The 21,866-nt window shown below is 38.9% G+C and overlaps 1 protein-coding gene across 3 annotated transcripts in view; it reads left to right on the top strand.

Annotated features, from left to right (window-relative positions):
* Positions 1 to 21,866, top strand: part of CARMIL1 (capping protein regulator and myosin 1 linker 1) — a 187,605-nt gene that overhangs the window by 127,405 nt on the left and 38,334 nt on the right. For all 3 annotated transcript variants that reach the window (XM_059856927.1, XM_059856922.1, XM_059856928.1), the window contains 8 exons: positions 802 to 870; positions 5,086 to 5,179; positions 7,153 to 7,251; positions 8,831 to 8,959; positions 9,221 to 9,352; positions 13,531 to 13,706; positions 15,706 to 15,793; positions 18,442 to 18,591. In XM_059856927.1, coding sequence (XP_059712910.1) covers positions 802 to 870; positions 5,086 to 5,179; positions 7,153 to 7,251; positions 8,831 to 8,959; positions 9,221 to 9,352; positions 13,531 to 13,706; positions 15,706 to 15,793; positions 18,442 to 18,591 — 937 coding nt within the window. The remainder of the gene's footprint in view (positions 1 to 801; positions 871 to 5,085; positions 5,180 to 7,152; positions 7,252 to 8,830; positions 8,960 to 9,220; positions 9,353 to 13,530; positions 13,707 to 15,705; positions 15,794 to 18,441; positions 18,592 to 21,866) is intronic.

The raw sequence follows: 21,866 nt of genomic DNA, 5'->3' as shown, positions 1-21,866 counted from the left end.
TAAACACCAGAAATCTTTGTTTGTGCCTTTTTCTTTTTTTTTTTTTTTAAGAACAGCTACAACTAGTGCTCTAGCAGAAGCAAGATTTATCTGCTTGTCTGTCTCTTCTGCCTACTAATGAGATCTTTGAACATGTGTTTGCAAATTGCCAAGCAATCTGCTTGAGTGGTCTGAACTGGGGGAGGAGGGGAAGGCTTGATCACTCTTATCATTACTGTGTATTCAAAAGAGCTACCATTTATGCACCTAACCTAATGGTTTATTTTGGCAGCTACTTGTGTTGCATGGGGAATCATGTGAACAGTGTGATGAGCTTATTGCAGTGCTGAGTGTGTAATAGCCTGCAAATTTTGACCTCTGATCAGAATGAATTTTTAAAATACACGTAGCCTATGTGGAACAGAGATTGACCAGTTACTGCAATTTTCTGTTTTTTTCAGTATGGCCTTGCAAAGCAGACATTTGAACTTAGGTTTTGATGCTGTTCCTCAAAAAAGCAGGAATATATGTCCAAATATTTCTATTAATTATGTTTTAGAAAAGTAAGGTACTTACGTTAGTGATAGAAGATACAGTAGAGTCCCCTTTAAAGTAAGGGAAACTGAATTTTGGGTACTTGTCCATATTTTCTGTCATTTCAAGGATTTACTGCCTAAGTAAAGACAAGTTTTTAAAGTGCTGCCTTCTGCAATTTTGAATATTCAGCAGAGTGTTATTTCAATATGCAAAGCTTCATTATGGATTTATTTGGTGGCTCTTGTTTAACTCATATTTTTCTTTCCTCTTCCCACCACCTCTCAGAACTGTAATATGGGACAAGAATAATATCACTGCACAGGGCTTCCAGGACATAGCTGTGGCACTGGAAAAGTAAGTCTCAAGTAATTGAATGTCTGATGAAGAGGCCAAAGATCCTGGATGATCTGAGCAGCTGCAGTTCTCACCACAGTCAATATGATCTTGAAGATGCTGAGTGCTCTCAATTTTAAGCATCAGGATGTTTAATCTAAAGGAAAATTCATGACTTCACATCCTTCAAAAGGATGGGAAGAGGCTTTGTGGCTCTTTCATCCATACTCTGCTATCAGCATTAAGGTCCTTGAGTTCTGCTCTTAGCGGTAAAATTCTGAATTTGGTAATATTTTCCCTTTGCTTCATTCTCTTGTGTTGATAGTGTGCAGAAATTCTTTTCTAGTGAATGAAGCTGTACATAATAACAGAAAATTACTGAAGCGGGCGTTTGCAGTCTGACTTTTTTCTTTTCCCTAGCAAGTTGAAACTAATAGTGATGATCTCGGGAACTGCAGTTTTTCTTTGTGATTGCTGTGCTCTGGGTCATTTTGATTCCATGAGTTTACTCACAGATGCAGCCATTACCATTGATAGATGTTAAATTGCTTTCGTTTCCCTCCACATCCATCACATTTCTTTATATGTTATTATTACTTCTCTTAAGAGAGAAGAATTACAGATTTAAATTAAGCAGCTGTTGAAGTTTTCACATCATGAAATCCCTCAGGCAGGAGCAAAGGCTCTCTTTAGAAAGTGAATGTAATCTACAATTGCTAGGTCCTAGACAAGGTATCTTGTAAAACTGTATAACTACTTAAGGGAGCACCTTAACCCTTGTAGAGGTCATGAGGCTAGAGCTTATAAAGTTACTTGGTATGGGAAACTATTGTAGTTTATATACTCGGTTTTGGAATGAATTCAGTTGTACTGATGTGGGAAATTAGATAAATTATGTATAATTAAGCAAATCATCTTGCAGTGATTCCATTGATAGTAGTGAATAATAATTTGCAAAGGTTATTTGTCAGCTTGCAGACATTTCTTTGTTAAAGGGCAATAACATGGGGAAGTCTGTCAGAAAAAGAAATACATTTATTTTCTGGTTAGCATCAGTTTTATTTCTCTGTGCCGAAGTGTTTGGATGAGTAAATAGAGAAGGGGTGGAAATCCTGAGGCAAAAGCAAGTAATCTAAACAAAAACACCCCCGGAATGCCACAGTTAATTATGTGACACTGTACTTTTTCTGGGTGACATCTCATTTATTTAACTTGGAAGCTGAGGTCATTTTATGTTGCCTTAAACATTTTTAAATTGTCAAAAACATTGATAACATCACAAACTAAGCCACGAGCAACAAAGTTTTAAACATGAAGAGAGGAACTGTCAATACTGGCTGAAAACAATTAGGCTGTAAACAATCCATCCTGAAGACATTTTGAGAACATTCTTCACCATATGTTTCCTAAAAATACCTGAAGCCATCAATATTGTGTAGAAAAGAACCATTGCTCAAAATGGAATGAAATATACTGAAGATGTTTGAGAATATTCATCTACCAAACCACGGAACAAGAAGAAAGGTAGACTTTAGTTGTATGGGCAGGAGTCTGTAGCAGACTTTAAAACAGGCTGAAGTAATTGGAAGGTTTTTTCTTTCCACTTCTTCCTGCTTTTCTTCATCTGCTTGTTGCGGTTTGAAAATTTTATTTCTGCAAGGGAATTCCAGGAGCATGGCTGTTGACAGATTTTGCCCCAGGGGTGTCCCAGACAGGTGGTGTGAAGTCCTGGGAAGATTTTCTGCAGAGTCCCTTGCAGGTGTCAGTTCAGGAGGGCATTTGAGAACAGTGGGCATCCTATTCGGCTTGGCCATTAAGCAGGGTCTCGTATCTCTGTAATTTTAATATGAAGATAAACATGTGATTTGCAGCCTAGAGGCCCCTCTGTCAGAGGACTCTTCAGCATTGTCTCTATGGACTGACTGAAGAAATAGCTGAAGTTCTAATATCTGAGAAGAAATGCTGGAGTTTTGTTAGAGGGCTATGAATTCTTCCCTTAGCAGTGATGTGAAATTCACACACCCTGACCTGAAAAACAGATAATCTTATTCCTGTAAGTAAAATCTCCACTGCAGCACAGAGCATATGTAGTGTGTGGATCAGAAGTTCCTACAGGGGAAATAATGTGATGAAATGTAGGACTGTTGTCACACATGTTGTATCTAGAAGAAGGGGTTTTTGGTACCTCTTTTGGGACATCCTCAACAGCCTTTGAGCGCCTCGCTGAAATTTAACATCCTTTAAATATAGGTATTTTGCCGAGTATATTGATGTCTTAGGAAATTACTGGATTATTGAGTTTGTGGCAAAATGTACTCCTTTACAAGAGACAAGTGGAGTGTTAATAAAAAGAAAAATGGGGGAATATTTTAGGCTTCAAGGAAACAGAATAAAACAAAGCATAATGATAAAGTTGAAAAGGTGAGCTTTAAATTCTTGATATTTTCCCCTGAGGGCTGGTAAATTCTTAGATGAAGATAATACTTTGTGTCTGAAAGCAACTCAAGTACAGAGGATTTCCTTCCTCCCTTAGGGTAGTGGTCTTCTAAAGTTTTGCCTCTGTGATTGTGTGTCTATGAAAATCTCCTTACCTTTCATTTGCCCTCCTCCAGCTCTGTGCATCCATATGTGTGAGGGAGGGTGCACTAAGCCTTTGACTAAATTGAATTTAGCATATAACTGCTAGCATGAGAGCTGGCAATTGCAGATTTCAATGAATGGGATGTGTTAAATGTCAAACAGCTGCAGAGATCCTTAGAAATCTACCTTCTTTTTTTTTAAGCCAAATAAATACTCCACCTGTCAGGTAATCAGCAAGTTCTGTAATTATCTGTCTTTGAGCTCAGCATCTTTGACATTTAAAAGTTCTCTCCGTGGTGGTGGACACTGGTTAGTATTACATGGGGACGCATAGCAGGGTCTGTATAGTTTGCAATGTTCTTTTGAAGGACAAGACAGCTGGAAAGAAGAGTTAATTTTCTGACTGATGCAGTAGACGGTTGGACACTGTGGAAGGACAGGGACTTTGCCTGCCACTGACAGCTATACATCATCACGTTTGCATTGGGGAAGAAACATGAAAGCCTTCCATTATCATTTAAAGTAAAATATTGGGTGGTATCAATGAGGAATTGGTGCGTTTGCGGGACACTGCCCTTCAGAGAATGGTGTTGCACGTGTCCAAGCACCTGGTGGGAGAAGAAGGGAAAGAAGCTTGGAGTTTCACACTATTTAAGGTGTCTGCTGTTGGGACTAGCGTGGTCTGCTGTCATCAGTGGTGGTGACTCAATTGAAATTGCCAACTTCAAAGTGCTCAAGAATAGAGGGTTCCAAATATATTTGTGTACCTCTGGACGGAATAGGAACAGACGGTTAGTGGGATGTTTGCAGAAGGAGGAGAAAGAAATGTTTGCAGGAAATAAAGGATTAATTGAAAATAGAAAGAATAATTTCCTTTTCAGGTTTTAAAAACTTCCTGGTCTTTTTTTTTTTCCCCCCATTTATTCAAGTCTGAAGTTGTGTGGACATACCACTGTAGGTAGCAGTTTAAGTATAACTGTGTCATGATAGTCAGTATATGTTCTCAGAGTTTAAATGTAATTTTGACTCAGGACCAAATTCCTGTCTTTAATTTCTAATTGCAGCAGATGGACAATGCTGCAGAAATATTTTGCAAGCAAATAAGGAAAATGCAGGGAGCAATTGTTTGTGTAAAGCAATGTGGAGATGCTGTGCTTGTTTTGTCAGCTTTTTATTAAAAATTCAGCAAGTGTCTTCAAATTGTTGTAAACATGAGAAGTTATTAAATAGTAAATTTCTAAAACTCAGTCTCTTAGTTGCTATCTGTCTATTACTGAATATTTCCATTTAGTCTTAGATCTGATACAGTTGCCAGCAGGTGCTGATTCTCCCTGTTGTGTTTAGATACACAAAAATAATCTTTGTGCGCAGAGGTACAGAGGGCAGCTAGGCTTTTAATCAGCAGCCACTGGACATCAACCATGTAAGTGTTTTTCAAAATCTACCCCTTTGTCTAGTAGTAAAGAAGAATTAGCAGCAAAAAAGAGCATGTATACTTCCAGCTATTCCACCTAAAAATGTGAAAAATACATTCTTAGTACTTTCCATGGACAAGCTGGATGCTTCCTTCTAGGTTATTTTTCATAAAAAAGTGCAGTGATTATAAAGAGATACAGTAATTGGATTAACTTTCACCATCAAATTTTTTTTCTTCAGGAATTATACATTGAGATTCATGCCTATACCGATGAATGATGCCTCCCAAGCACTCAAAACAAACCCTGAGAAAACAGAAGAGGCACTGCAAAAGGTATTGCATATGCCACCAATGAACAGAAATAAAACCAGCAAAAATATAGTAATTTTAAGACTGAGACTTCATGCTTGGCTGAATAAGAATTCTATGCTGGATTCAAGGATTGTTTGGTTTGCATAGACATATATGTGGTAATCAAGTGCTGCAAGAGCTTTTTATTCCACAGAATGCTTTGACTGAAGGCTGATGGAATGCAGTGGTGGTGTGTCAGAATATCATAACTAAAAAAAAACAAACTAGACCTGGTATTACTGTGTGCCTGACTATGAAAGAGAGAGTTAGAAACTGCATGTTTGTTACATATGTGCCTGTGAGTATTACCAAATGTTTAGAATTAATGGTGTGTGCTTTTTATATTGGCATAAAAAGTGCAGTCAGCTCTGTACAAGACAAAGGGTGCTCTTCAATTTGAGGGAGGATGAAAACATTTACTGCCTGTGTTTTATATTGTACATATAAAATTCACACACTGTGTTGCCCTAAGTAAGCAACTGCACCAGCATGTTCTTTTGGATGAAAAGGTGTTGACAGTATCTGTAGTGTTCCACTTGCCTGAGTTATAAAACTCCCAGCTGAGTTTTAATATGATAAATCTTGTGAGCTCCAAACAAGCCTCCTGCTCAATCAGGAAGCATACATTTCACATCTCTTTAATGAGCAGGTTTCCTTCAGCCAGGGTAGGGCCATAAAAATGTTATAAATAGTTCTTACAGATAACTGTGATTAAAAAGCAAATGTCTGTGATCCTTGTTTTCAGTAATTTGACTATCACAGGGAGAAGTGCTGGTAGTTAGTATCTTTTTCTTTGATGCATGAAAATTCTCTCAATTCTGCTTTTAAAAATCTGATTCATGGGGGATGGACATATTTCTTACATCTCATTTAATATAATTGGCCTGGTTCACATCTAGACTGGTAAGTGCATTTCTGAGAAAAATACTGGGAAGCTTCTGGCCATGGGGATTTAAATTCTGTGCGTTAATTAGGCACTATGTGCAAAGAGCATTTCCTTTTATTCATATTGAGGTTGCTAAAACTGTTAGACCCTGAGTTTGTTTTAACGTGTGGTTTAGGCTTTCCTCACACAACATGAGGAAGTTACATCCTAGAAAAGGTATCAGTGTCAGGAGTGGTGCTGTGAACACCACACAGGTGATTCCCTGCAGGTGGGGATGCAAGCCTCCCTGCATGGACTGACCCTGGTGCCTGGACAACTGCACTGACTGACTGATGGACACAGCCACCACCCTCCCGAGCTCTGGTGTCTCTGCAGCACGCTTGGCTTGGGTGTTTTTGGCTTCACCAAGTTTGATAGAGCAGGGTTGGGGGTTATTCTGTGTGCCATGAAGCTGGCTGATGGTACGTGCTGCTGGTGACAACTGTGGTGGCCTGTCAGCAGCAATCGCTTGTCTCTAAAGGGCAATCTGCACTGCTTAGCTTTAATTAGCCAACAGGTGAACCGAGGCTGCACTATCACTTAGGCACTTTTAGATAGTTGATTTTTCTCTTCAGACATACTGCTATTCAAATCTATGTCTTTGCAGCGGGCCAAAAACATCTAAAAGAAATGAATCAAATATCATGAGTCATCATGATCTCTACAACACCTAACAGTTAAGAGTCCCTTCAAATATTTCTCAAACAAAGATTTAATCCTTTGTCGGCATAACTTGCTAAATTGTTCAAAATAGCATACTCTTTCAGAAAATATTGGCAAAACCATGTTTCACTAGTTTGTGAGTGAATTTATAACTGCTGATGTGGTTATTAAGCACTGAGGCACACAAAATAAAGTTTGCAGATGATAAACAAATAATTAGGCAGCTTTTCTTGTCAGTCCTCAATTCTGACACAGCAGAATTGAAAAATTGAAAATACAAAAGTGAAAACAAATTACAATGTGAAGACTCAAATCAGTTTCCTAATCTGACTTTTTTTTGCCTTTTTTTTGCCTTTTTTTTTTATAGATAGAAAACTACTTGCTTCGTAACCATGAGACCAGGAAGTACCTACAGGAGCAAGCATATCGGCTGCAGCAAGGCATTGTCACTAGCACCACTCAGCAGGTGAGAATGTGTTACTTCATGAGCACCTCAGTGCCTAAAATCTGCTGGGGGAGGATGTTCTCCCTCATTCTGAGTACTTTTAAGATGTACCTCGTTGGATTATACTGCCAAATAAACTACTGTTAAAACCAGGAACAGTTTGGTTTGCCTGTGTTATTAAAATTTAATGGGACAGTGTTTTGTTACTGGAAAGTGAAATTGTACTCTAACCTGTTGAGAGAGAAAATGGTATATGGAGAGATACTGGCACTAAAAACTGCAAGAGCAGTTGCTCTAATATTTTTTCTGTTCTGATTCCACTTTTTCCCCCCAGATAAATAATCTCTATATGAAATAAGTTTATAATTTTTATAGGTTGTTTGTTTTAGTTGTGCTTTTCTCTAACACCACATACACATCAAGTTTCAGGAAATGTAATTTATTGTTATTTTGAAATAAAGTTACTCATTTCTGTACTAAATTTTGTACAATAGGGGATGGATTTTAAAAACAGTTTTAAAAGAGAGCTGAAAAAGACTCTCTAGTATGATAGAATTGCATTATTATTCCCAGAGTGTATTTCTTTTTCTGTCCAGATGTCCCAATGAGACTTTCTACTGTCTAATAATTAATTAGCTTTTTGTACTTGTAAAAAAAATACCCACCCAAAACTCTTTGAAGAGAAAGATTCATGTGGATCTGAAAAGGAGCATGCTGTGAAATTATTTCAGTTCTCATTGCTAATGATATAAGATGCTGGAACTGTAGGCTTTATATGATGGTGCGTGCACTCAGATGTTGCTTCAAAATGTCAAATAGCCGGTTCTGATGTATGCTAAGTGGGCTGATAAAGACTTTTAACTATTATATCTCCCTGCCTCATATATCTTAATCAAAGCTGACGATGTGTCAGGCATTCTTAGTGGTTTGTCTTGTAAGATACAGATATACCACCTGCCATGCATTTGCAGCGTGTGTTGAATGAGCTGTCTTGCGGGTACAGATTAAGTTCAATTTATCCCACTGTGAAATGTCTGATGGAAACTTCTGCTTTGATAGTTTTAATTCTCTTGCAACTAGGAATATTTACATTTTAAAAGAAAACTGCAGAAGCCTGCGCAGTTGTGTTTTACTTAGACTGGAGAAATCGCTGTTAGTATTTGTTGACTGAATAGAGCTTTCTTTTACTGTCTGAACTTCTTAACAATTCAGAGACCTTGAGACTATAGTCTTAGGTATATCAAAAACATTTTCAGCCATAAATTTGATCCAAAAACCAGAGTAACACTTAAATAGGATAACTTGTTGATTACTTGTAGTTATCCTGGAGGTTTCTGTGGAGGAAATATTCCACAGCTTTTATTTTTCCTGATGGTAAAGTTTTATTTATTTTGCAATGCTTAGGGGTGTCTTATGAGATGTAGTTCTTTCCTTCAATAGTATTGACATACTGCCAAGGTCTTATCATGCCTTTCCAGGTTGTTATATTGTCACTGCAAATCTCATCATGCTACTATTGATTTTCTACCTGGACTGGATTAAGGTTGTGTTTGACCAACATTCTGATGTTTTATCTTTTGTATTTCTTTTGTTCAAGTAGATGATTGACAGAATATGTGTAAAAGTGCAAGATCATCTCAACTCTTTAAGAAACTGTGGTGTGGATGCTGTACAGGAGGATGTCAAATGTGCGGAACGGCTGATGCGGGATGCTAAGAACTCCAAAACAGTAAGCCTTTCCCAGCACTCTGGCAGTGCTGAGAGCAGTTCTGTGAGTGCTTGCAGCTTTTCTCTTTTTGGGCAGTGAAAATAATAATATGTGTCACAAGAGAGTATTTTCTTCAGATGACCAACTATAGTTAGTATTTAAAGTGATAAGATAATTCTAATTTATGAAGACTTTGATTTAGCCAAAGACATTTCCTGCTGTTTGTCCTGGTTTGAAGACAGTGATGAGCCTATTTTCTGAAGGTACTCTTCTGTCTTACAGCTCTTACCAAATCTGTATCACCTCGGTGGAGCTTCTTGGGCGGGTGCAAATGGTTCACTCTCCAATCCAATCCAAGAGACACTTGAATCCATGGCTGGAGAAGTCACAAGGGTAGTGGATGAGCAACTTAAGGTCTGTGGATAGATGTGTTACCATCTCTCACATGCAGAAATAACTAAATCTGAGGTTTTCTGTTGCTAAATGCAAATGTACTACACTTCAATTTTCTTCTCAGTAGATTTGTATGTAAGCTAGCTATCTTTCCATTGTTAGTTTCTTATAACTTCGGGCTGTGTAATTTGGATTTTTTTCCCAGTTGGAATAAAATAAAAAGTTGCTTTAATGTTTTCAGTGGGCAGAAGGATCATATACTGTTTATTATCATCTTTTCTCATCTGCTAGAAGGGGGAGACTGATCAATTGCTCCTTCAGCCTTTTGTTCTCAAGCACCCTAGGAAGCTTCATGCCCTGGAAGAAAGTGCTCAGTAGTTAAGGAGTCCTAGTAGAGTGAAAGCTGCGTTTTTATAGGCTCTGTGGCAGATTTTTTTTCTCAGTGGTCACTTTCGAACCTGATGGAGGATTTCCACTTTACTGTTAACTTGTAGGTATTGAGGGTGCCCAAAAAACTGGTACAGGCAGCTTTACAGGAAATCTTCTTACAAGTTGCCTGCCAAACCCCTGCTCTTGAAATAGATGTCATTGATCTGTCAGTGTTCACCTGCGTGCTCAGCCAGCACCTGCTCAGAAACTTGCACCTTCAGTTACGTTTGTTCTTCCTGTGTAACAAGCAAAGAGCCATCCATACAGCATGTGCAAAGGTATCAGTCCAGGAAGAAGACAAGGTGGAGAAATTTTAACAACAGTAGGGATCTGTATGGAAGCTGATGAAGTTATAAATATGGCTCTGAGGCAGCTCAGATCAACTTCTGTTTGTGACTAAGCTGCTTCATCTGTGTTCTGCAGTATTTAAACACTTTACAACCTTCATCTTCAGAGTCTTTGATCTTTCAATTGAAACACTGAAATGCTTCAGTCACTGGGAATATAATGAAGAACAATAATAATGCCATATTACTAATTACTTTTTTGAAATTAAAAAGTTAATGAGGAGGAAAATGGAGCTCTATTTTTAGTGTGTTTCTCCCTTTCCCCATTATATGAAATAAGGTGAAGATTTCTGCAGACATGATTTATCCATAAGATTCTTCCCAGTAGAATCTCTGGGTTATTATTGGGACAATAGTAGCCAGGTCAGCCCTTCGTGCTGGGCTTATGCACTTAAACAAGGTCATCTTGGAGAGTCTTATAGAGGGTGAAAAAAAAGCACCTCTTTAGCATTTGGAGTGTTCCTGAATTGATATGTTTTCCATTTACACTTTCACGCATTTACAACAAAAGGCACTTTAGCTCAACCATTCTAACTCTTACATTTACTTTCGATCTGTCTGGCATTCACGTTTAAGTGGCTTACAAAAAACTATAAAGTCATAATGCTCTTTGTATACTCCAACACTCATTTTTATTAATTTCACTTAACGTGGAAGGGTTTTCTTTTAAGTTCCGTGCATGGAGGAAGAACTGTTGAATATGGATTAGAATTATTTTTTTCCCCCCAGTTGTTTAGGTCACTTCAAAACATCATAAGCAATTTATTATTTGTAAATATAGATAAGGGAGCTCACATAAGGACAATTCTTTTTGTAATTGTTGGGGGGAAAAAAATCCTCTGTGCTGTTAGAAGAGTTTTGATTTTTTGTTTCCATAGCAACCAGAGTGTGATTCTGAAAAGTTTGGAAATTGGTTAAAGGCAATGAACATATTTTAAGTAAATAAGAGATTTTTTTCTCCTTTTTTTTTTTTTAACTGAAGGAAAGGAAGAGAGGTGAAGAAAGGAGTTAGAGTAAGGAAAAATATATTGGAATGAGTTGAGTTTACAAGAGGAGAAATTATAGCAAGACCCTTGCCTTTTTCTTCTCCTGCTGGTGTCACTGTGGACACACAGAACCTGGAGATGCATTATTCAGTCAGCAAAGGCCCCAGGAAAAATAAGCAAGACAAGTGGAACCTGTACAAACACGATTGTTTTGCAATGACAGAAGTGCTCAAAATATTCTTCCTAAATTTTGTCCTGGAGCAAAGGGTTTGTTGGCTCCATCACCTGTTCCATTCTTTATTTTGATATCATCATTTTTCAGTCCTTTTCCTCACTGTATCTTTCTCCTGAATGTTAAGATTCTTTTAACTGTGGGTAGTATTTTGTTCTTTTCTTTCACCTAGTGGCTGGTACCTGCAGCCCTGTGACTGAAATGTGCACATTTCACAGTCAGTATTGGTAACTATGGCTTTCCATCAGTGAAAGATTTGGGCATGGAATTAGGAGGTGAGGAAAGGTTTCTGTAGATGCCTTCTATAGATAATGGTCATGTGAAGTCAACAGCTAAAATCCACCAGTAAAGAAATTATGTTGAGCTGTGCAGTTAAAGATAGATCCAAACTCTCTTTGACTTAAATTGCACATTCTCTCAGGTTTTTTGAGTAAAAATTAATTTTGGAAATTTCAGAAAAGGTCTAGTTTTTCCTGCTACTTCCCAGTGATGCCTTCTCAGAGCATTTTTTCACATGATCCGTTTTGAAAGACCCTGCTTAGACTGCAATTGTAATTCAGCATAGCAAGCCTATCACTTTTATGATTGTGATTCATCAGTAACTCTTGAGAGGCCAGGGAATTTTTTCACAATAAACTACACAACTGCACCAATGAATAGATGCTATGGAAAAAATGGATGTGTCAGGAACTCTCATTAGTAGTTTACTTGGCTCAGTGTTCTCTAACATTCAAGTTCTTCATCCCCCATGGGGATATGGCCACAGAGGCTTGAAAGTCTCTTCATTAGTCATGCTGCCCCAGAATCTGCTCAAGGACTGAAGGAGGGAGTGTGGGAAGAGTTCTTAAAGGGCATCTTGAGAACCCAACAACAAGATATATTATTAGCTGTAATGGCAGTTGTCCCTTATAACTCTAAATAAAATGTTGCAAAAATTGGATTTTCCTGCATGCTGTGGCTGCTTCATGTTGCCTTGTTGTTTTTTTCCAGACTGTAATAGCTACAGACTGAAAGATGCTGCTTTGAATCACTGAAATTTTTATGCAGCAGTGGTGGTTTTTTCTTGCTCATTGTCTGCATAAGGAAATTACTGTTTATGGTAGGGCTGTGCAAAGAGAAAAAAGCTCTGATACAATGGAGTTGAATTTGCAGTCACTCACCTGTAGTATGGGATTGAGAAGAAAAAGGAAATCAATAGCATTTTCAAGCGGTGCAGTTCTTATTTTTGTACAATTTACAAATGCCTAGGTAAGATCTAGGATTACCATTCCAAGGAAATGTTGTTTGTTTTATTTTATTATTTGTAAATACCTTTTTCTGTCTGGTTATCAACCCTCACTCTTATCGGAGACAAACTGGCCTATTTCAGTAAACTGGGCTCTGACCTGTTCTTTTTTTTTTTTTTTTCCATCTCCTTTGGATTTTTCCTGTGCGGGTGGCCATGCACTGCAACAGGCTGCCTGAAGAGGGTGGGGAGTCTCCCTCACTGGAGTGACTCAAAAACTGTCTGCACACAAATCTGTGCCGTGTGCTCTAGGGAAGCCTGGAGCAGGGAGGTTGGACTAGGTGACCTTCAGTGGTCCCTCCCAACCTTTCAGCCATTCTGTGGTTCTGTGTGAATAAAAATTGTTGGCTCTATCTAATGTTTGCTGTAGATTTACATTTATATAAATGAGAGCCATATAAAGGTTTGCATGCCAACTGCAGGTCATGCTTGTAGCTACTTCTTAATATTCAGCTGGTATATTACAGCCATCTACAGCCTGCTGAATTCTCAGGATCTCTCTTCCTCATTTACTGATGCTTCTTACAAATTGGCAGGTCTGAAGCACTGATGAAAATTGATGATTCAGGGCACAGTTTAGAGGGAAGGCAGCTGCAGCAGAGCATCCACTGCAGTGGTGGGTGCTCAAGGGAAGCTAATTTGTTCTGACAGTTCAACACACAGAGATGTAAATGTTTCATATTTGAAAAGGCAAACAAGTACAGTCGTGGGTCATTTTCAGAACAAGTGTTTTGATTCTCAAAGCTATATTTTGTAAAATGTCTTATATTGCAGCTGGATGCAAAATAGATTGGCAAGCAGGAAGAAGAATTGTAAAAACTGCAAGTCTAAAAGTGTTGTATTTGACAGAATAATGCTGTCACCCCCCAGCTAAAGTGAATGCCAGTATCTAATGTTATTTTTTGCTTACTGTGCTGCAGACACTCCTTGAGTCTATGGTGGATGCAGCAGAAAACCTTTGCCCAAACGTAATGAAGAAAGCTCGCATCCGTGAGGACCTCATTGAGGCCAGCACTGAGAAGATTTCCATACCACGCACTTTTGTAAAAAATGTCCTCTTGGAGCAATCTGGAATTGATATCCTCAATAAAATTAGGTACTTTAGGAGGCTAATCTAGCAAAATTGGAATTTGGATTTTGGGTTGTGTGTATGTGTGTTTGTGTAGTAGAAGAATTTTGGAATGCTTTTGTGACTCACAAGAAACTATATTGGCATTCAAAGAGCAGGAAATTGTCCTACAGGTCTGGGAACTTAGATTCATATATTTGGAATCTCTAGGGATATTAGCTAAGATCATGAATGCATGTGCTGTCTTATTTAGTGAAAAATTTGGTTTGTGGTATGCAAATAACATTTTCATGACTGATCCTTTTTTAAAAAAGCTTTATTTTCTCATGTAACACTGGATTAATGTAATAGAAGGAAATTACACTGGATTAATGTAATAGAAGGAAATTACACTATTTGCTTTGAGTGGTAGCAGTGCTTTGTCTATTGTAGCATTTGGTCTTGTCCTATAGCTGTAGCAATCACCTTAAGACTTTGTGTGGGAGCTGTGCACAGCAGACTTTAAAAATGTACTGAAAAAATGTACTGAAAAAAAAGTACTTAAAAAATGGAAACTTGGATATTCAAACCGCAAACCTGGGGCAGAAACCATTACCCTAAATAACTCTTAGTTTGTCCTGTAAAAAGGAAAAAAAAAAAAAAAAAAGAGGCTTTTACCTGACCTTTCACTGCTTTTTTTTTTCCATATTGAATGCATACCAGAGAATATATTTACACAGTATAATGTGGTTAACCTGTACTTAAACCTTTTCAGTTCCTTTCTGCCTGGTGCTTGAAAAGCATGACATTTTGCATTGAGATGCTAAAAATCTTTGAGGAGGAAGGAAACAGTTTTGCAGAGTACAGCAAAATAGGCAGGAAAAGGTGTTGAAGTCTTTAGCTATACCTTCAAAGTGTTTAAAATGGTTCAGGGAGTAAGTTTCCTTCACTTCAGTCCCATCAAATAAATCTTGGACAATAATACTGCCTCTTCTACTTGTAGAACCTGGAACTGTCAGTGAGGTGAGGGTGCCACACTGTGATCTTTCCTGCCTCATATTGTTTGAAATTAATTTTGGTAGCTGAGGGAGATTCCTTCACTCCCATTCTCTTCCCACTATGGTTTGGCCACCATTCCACCTCCCTATAAACTGCATTGCCTTTCCAATGAATTCCTTACCTTTTTCTCCAGGCTCTCTGCAGCAGTAATGCTAGCCCCAGATAGAAATAGCTTTGTTAATCCACTACAGCTCAGGCCACATATAAAAACCATAAACCAAAATCGTGTCACTTGCTGGGAAATAACAGTTCAAAGAGTTGGTGCTGAGAGCAGAGGCAGCAGAGGTGGAACTTTGGGCTGCAGCTCAGGCAGTCGTGCTTGTTGGCTCCACAGCCAGAGCATTTGGTGCTGTCACCAACGATGGGACCCCAAGGGAGCAATTCAAGGTACATATTTCCTTGAGAGGGAGTTACTGGGGCAACCTAAGCTCAGTGTGCAGCTGGTGTTCCCCATATGTGCAGTGGAAAAAGGGCTGACGAGAAGTTCTTGAGACAGAAAATGGTTACCTAGAGCAAAAGAGGAAGCAAAGTTGTGATGGCATTGGCTGAAGAAACAGCATTGTACACTTGTCCTTACCAGAACTGAGGAAATGAATGGATTGTAGTTGTTCAGTGGAGTAGTGTTCTATAGGCAACCTGTCCTAATCCCATTCTTCTGGGATGTGTGTTTGTCTGATTTTAGTGGTGAACTATTCTTCTCTGAGTTTCACTTCTTATTTTTATTCAGCTCTCTTACCCAGATGTTTTCATTTCATCTCATGGAAAACTGTGAGAAGCAGGTTAAATATGGTACAGAGGCTCCTGTGTTTATTGTGTGATTCATGAGTTTATTTCTGAAACCTGCAGTCATGTATCCTGACACCCTCTAATGTTTTACTTCAAATAAAATGACAGCACAGTGGATAATCGTCACACTGTTGAATGTGTAATAAAGACGAAAATCTCCTGCGTGAATTAAGAAGTTCTCTCATTTTTAATCCTCACACAGTGAAGTAAAGCTGACAGTGGCTTCTTTCCTGTCTGACCGAGTTGTAGATGAAATCCTGGATGCACTTTCCCATTGCCACCACAAACTGGTGAGTTTTTTCTTGGTTGATATCTAATATGTCAGATCTCAACAATGCCATTTATATTCATATCTTGTTCAGTTTCTCCTTTGACAGCTCTATTTTGAAATTGGTCTTATTTTCATTGACATCCTGACACCTTTTGAAATATAATTTTGGGGCTCTTGCTGTAAGAAAGATGCAACCTTGGAAGAGATGTGTTATATACTTGTCCTATTATCTTTTGAGCTGTTGTCAGATCTAGAACTAAAAATGCCATCAGAATGCAGTATTGAGTTGTTAGTTAAGAGCAGTCCTAGTATTAAGGTGAGAGTATAAGGCTTGGTTGCTCATGAAATGAGAGGTAATATTTCATTCTTTAGAATTCTTCAGATACTACTGAGACCTTGTTGCCTGAATAAGTACGTTTTGAAGTTATCTCAGAAATGGAGGTATAAAGTTTGAAGAGAAATGAGTCAGAAGGTAGAAGGGGAGGCACTCTTGCTTGAAGGTCCTGAGCTTTTGGGAGACACAAATATTTATTATAGAGGTACTTGCCTCATCAAGAGTAGAGGAAATAAACAACTGTGTATCCGCAGAAAATCTTTTTTGCTTCTAATGCAAGGAGGCTTTGTAAGGACAATCCAGTATTCTTTTTAAAGAACTTAGTGGGTGGTCGTTCTGATTAAAGTTGCTCTTCAGTTCTAATTGAAATTTCTCTGGCTTCATGATTTTTTCTTAGATGCTTTTCTCACCAAGATAAGGGAACTATATATTCTCTTTATTTCCTCTCTGTGAAAGTCGTCACATGCATAAAACAAATCACTCTTTCTGCCCCCCCCCTTTTTTTTTTAAGGGAAGACTGAGTTACTTGAGCATGCATCTTTGTAATACAGAACAGCATTGTATAAAGGTACAGCCTCTGGTATCTGGAGCTATGCAGCAGCAGCAGCCTGCTGTGGGAAAGACCACATGAGCTCCAGTTTGTCCTGGAGGAGGCTCAGATGGATTGAGCGGTGACTGGGCTGTGTCTGTCCAGTGGTATTGCACAACCTGGACATGCCCAGGTTCCTGCACAGTACCTCATTGTCTCCAGCTTTTGAGTCACTTCACTGAAAATCCTCTGCAATTTTTCCAGCTGTTTAAGAAGTCACTTTTAAAATTGTGGTTTCCAGAACCATACAGACTATTTAAGTGTTTTAACCAACACAGTCCCCAGGAATGAAATAGTTTTTCTCCTGATATTCCTCATTCCTTGTATTTACATAGCCAAGAATTCCTTCCTTTTGTCAGAGTTTCAGTGGCAGCTCATTTTTAAGACAAAGTTTGCTAGACCTCCCTCCCACTAAAGGCTTCTGGATACTTGTTGCTTTTCAGGATTGTGAAATTGGCTAATTGTTGCTTCTACTGCTCTTGCTTTCTAAGGAATGACTGTACATTTGGGGTTGGGTTGATTTGCTTTGTGATCCATTTTGGCCCACATGACTAACATGTCCCTTTCACCATTTAACTCTGCTGTGTTTCTGTTAGCTCTAGGTTCTTTGAGATGGTGTAGCACTGATGAAAACCTTGAGGAGTACTGATCTCAAAAATGCTGCTAGAGAAACTCCTGTCTAATTTGACACGGTTAATCTTCAACTGACAGCTGCAATCTGAGGGCTGGCAGCTAGTTCTTCATACAACAAAGATTAAATGCACTGATGCAGTTCTCAGCCAGCTCCTTAAATTGGAGTGTCATGTTCTACTAATTCAGCCACCCACAGATGTCTGTGTTTGTTGCATTGGCATAGTAGTGTTTGAGGCAACTTTGAAAAATAAACCTTGTTCGACAAGACCTCAGTTTGCCTAATGAGACGACGATTAGCATTAATTATTATTGCAGCTATTTTAGTGTGCTTGAAGATAAATTCATAGCAGCTCCCCAGTTGCTTTTCCTAAGTAGACACCAGACTAAATGAGCTATAATTAACTCAGGTCATCTCTTGACCTTTTTTGATTGTTAACAAAACAGCAATCCACTGGTTGTGCCGCATTGTGCTGATGTGAAGCAGTGGACTACAATTCTTCCTAGCTGCCTCTTTGAAGATTTCTGTGACCAACTGATTTGGGAGAGCTGATCTTCAAATACTTGCTTTTAGCAGATGTTTGTTTAATATTCTCTTCAGTTATCAAAAGAACTAGAAAATATTTCATCATTTTCATGACATCATGAGCCCACTCCATTCCAAATACAGCCCAGGGTGGTTTCTCTAACATTCTTTGTGGTCCTAATAGCAGTTTTTGCTATGCAGGTCTAAAACCAGACTTTACTGTTATTACAACTTATCCCTATCTATTTCTTCAGTGTAACAGAACTGAGGTATTTAAAACTGTGGGTTTTTTGTGAACAGCAGATTATAACATTTTGACCATTGAATAATTATGAAAATTATATTGGCTGATATTGTACATGTCTTTGTTAATTAAAAAAAAATTCAAGAAAAAGCTTCCCTTCCACACTTTTATTTTCTTTATAAGACCAACCCAGTGTGAGGACTAACCAACATAACTGAGCTAACAACATAACTTTTGTGCTTGGTCTTCCAGGATTTCTGATCACTGAAATTCTGTAAACTTTCTGGTTGGGTTCTCTTTGTCTTTTTTAAGTTTGACTGGTGTGTTCCTGTCTTTATCTCCAGGCTGACCATTTGACCAGACGTGGCAAACCACTTCCACAGCAAGAATCACTGGAGATTGAGTTAGCTGAAGAAAAGCCCACTAAACGCTCCATGATCACGGTTGAGGAGTTGACTGAGATAGAACGTTTGGAGGATCTGGACACTTGTATGGTAAGACACATTCCACAGCTTGTGTGGTTAAGCACACAGGTAACAAGGGAAGATGCTTTTCAGAGTATCATTTAGCAAATTTGTGGTATCAGGAAACTGAAGTTAGGAATTAACTTCTAGCAGAAGTAAATGTTAGCTTGGAAGATTTTGCCTGAACTGCATCTTCAGCAGAAGAAAAGCTTTTCCCTTTTCTTCACTTCTTTCCTTGTGCCTGTTCAAGGGCCTTTCCCTTGCATACACTGCTAGTACAGTAAACACTTCTTTCATGAGGCACATTTTCACAGAGCTTCAGCTGAGGTAATAAATTGGACTATGCTATCCTTTGACAACATGCTGCTTTCTCCCTTTGTCTTTCTTCTAAATAGGTTTCTTTCACCTGTGACAAAAAATATTTCTGCCTGAAAGTTATGTTGCTGACCATGAACAGAAGTTGATTTATGTGTGACTTTATTATAAAGATGGCTGTTTGCCATATCATCATCCTTACAAGATGTGAACCCACATGATTGCAAATATAACTGTTCTCAATCTCAAATTCCCTTCACCCATCTCAGTCTGTTGGGGAGCTCTACTGTGGACAGGAACTTTAGGGAAGTGTTTCTCTATTACAAATTAGTCAGTCTAATAGGTCACTCCTGCAAGGGATGAGCTCTCTGCTCTACCTTCCTACCTGATTCCTTGGCCATGTGCTTTCACCAGAAGCTAAGATGGCAGAAAAACTGATTGCAGCTTTTTGTAGAAGGTTTGTTGATTCAGCTCTGTGAATAGAGCAGAGCTCTATACTCTGTACTGCAGAGTCAGACAGCACAGGAGGAGCAGCAGGGCTGCTGCTATCTCCAGCAGCTATCTGTTGGTTTAATTTATCTGTAAAAACAAAGCACAGCTTCATTGCAAATACCAGGTTAAAAATAGGTTCCCTCTCCCTTCCAAATCTCCTGTTTCACTGAGAGCTGGTTTGAGACAATATTTGAGCATCACAAATCCCTGTGAGGTTTGTGGTGTTGATTACATCATCTAGTTCATCACTGGTACTATCACATTCCAGAAACTTTCTGTGGCCAACATTCAGTAATCATTTCGAGCCCTAGCTCCTATGGGAGAGACATCCCAGTAAAATATGTGGCATCTGAACACTGTACCTGTAAATGAGTTTTTGCATGCTGGCTTCGTATATAGAAAACTAAACTAAAGGCTTGTTTTGACACCCCACACTCTGCCTTTAAATTTATTCTTGTGGCTTGTTAAGGATGGTAATACTGGAAATGTAAAAAAAAGCTCCTGTCTTTGTCTCATGTCGCCATGGTTATATGAAAGCATCATATCACTCCACTGTTATCTTTCACTTTGGCCATATTAAAATAATGGAAATGTGATGCTGCTTACACTCTCTAAAAAATGCATTAGATGCTAACTGTACTTATCTTCAGAAGTGTTTATATGTCTTCATTCTCTTCATTCACCCTCATCTTGCACAGAGATTCAAATACCTTTGTGACCCAGATTCTCATCAGTATCTAATTTCTGAAGAGAATGAAGCATCAAATAAACATGAGACAGTAATCTTAGTCAGTGCTAAAGAATCCATTTATTAAAAACTGTAATCCATATTTTGGAGCTGCTTTTTGCATCCTGACTGCAAATGATGTTGCTTGCTGCTGTAAAAATACACAGATAAATAGATGAATTCATAGAATAGTTTGGGTCGGAAGGGACATGAAAGATCATGTTCTGTGAACAGGGACATCGTCTATTAGACCTGGTTGCTCAGAGCATAATCCAGTTTGGCCTTGGACACTTTCAGGGACAGGGCATCCACAACTTCTCTGGGCAACCCGTTCCAGTGCCTCATCACCCTCACAGTAAAGAATTTTTTCCTAATATTCTTATCAAAATCCATCCTCTTTCAGTTGAAGGCATTTCTCCTTTTTTTTAATCACTACATGCCCTTGTAAAAAGTCCTGCCTTTTTGCAGGTCTCCTTTAGGTACTGTTGTAAGGTCTCCCTGGAGCCTTCTCTTCTCCAGGCTGAGTAACCTCAGCTCCTTCAGCCTGTCTTCATAGGAGAGATGCTCCAGCCCTCTGAGCATCCTCATGGCCTCATCTGGACTCATTCCAGCAGGTCCATATCCTTAAAGTGTGGGTCTCTGAGCTAGAACATGGCACTCCTGGTGGGTTCTCACAAGATAAGAGTAGAGGGGCTGAATCCCCTCCCTCACTCTGCTGTCCACTCTGCTTTTGATACAGCCCAGGATACAATCGGCTTTCTGGGATGTGAGTGCACGTTGTCAGGTCTTTTTGAGCTTCCCATCCACAAACACCCCCGAGTCCTTCTCCCTCGGGCTGCTCTCAGTCCAGTCTCTGTCCAGCCTGTGTTTGTGCTTAGGATTGCCCCAGTCCACGTGCAGGACTTAGCTCTTGGCTTTGTTGAGCTTTAACATTGACACACTGGCACGGCTCCAAAAGGCTGAGCAATACAGGGATTTTTACTGAGCTAGTGTTTGCACTGAGTTTCTTGCAACTAAAAACACTTTAAGAATGCATCTTCTGTGTGGAGTTGGTAACTTCAAAGAGAGCACTTTCAAAGTGATTCATTTTAGCTATGGGAAAATCCTACAGAGTTCAGATATTCTCTTGATAAACATAACCTTATTTGTGACAGCTTTTAAGTGTCACATAGGTATTTGTGTGGAAACAAGGAACCCTCTGAAAGGGGCATCAAGGAATGCTTTATGAGCTGATCAGTGCAGGACACAGATATGTTGCTGAGAGATTTTACTAGAAAGAGAAGCATATGGTTTTATGAACTATAATTGGGAACATAATTTATTTTGATTATTTTAAATCTTAAATGTGAAATAGATACTGAGATATTACTTCCAAAGCAGCATTAATCCAGGACTCTGCCTTGCTTGCTCATTGGAAATCCTTAAGCAGTTCTTAGCCTTCTGATTAGATGCACCTGGCTGTGTGTTAGGCAAAGCTCAAACCTTAAACCTTGAGTTGCAGCTTGGTATTGTGCTTGTTTGGGAACCTAATCTCCTATAGCCAGAAGTATTTGGAAAGTAGGATAAGGCTGATTATGTTGCTGGGATGCCAGAGAAAACTTGCCTATTCTAAGCCCAGCCTTGCTCCAGCTGGCTTTCAAGATGTTTTGGGAAGAGATTTTGGTCATGAAGGAGAGGCACTGAGCTTGGACCACCTTTTGGGGGAAGCTGTTTCCCATTTGCAAAACGGGATTTGTTTTGCAAACCCCCGTTATATCCATCAATTCTTTGT

Source organism: Haemorhous mexicanus, chromosome 1 (assembly GCF_027477595.1).
Source record: "Haemorhous mexicanus isolate bHaeMex1 chromosome 1, bHaeMex1.pri, whole genome shotgun sequence".
Lineage (NCBI taxonomy): Eukaryota > Metazoa > Chordata > Aves > Passeriformes > Fringillidae > Haemorhous > Haemorhous mexicanus.
Note: the sequence above shows the minus strand (reverse complement) of the source record. Positions and strands in the feature narration are given on the sequence as shown.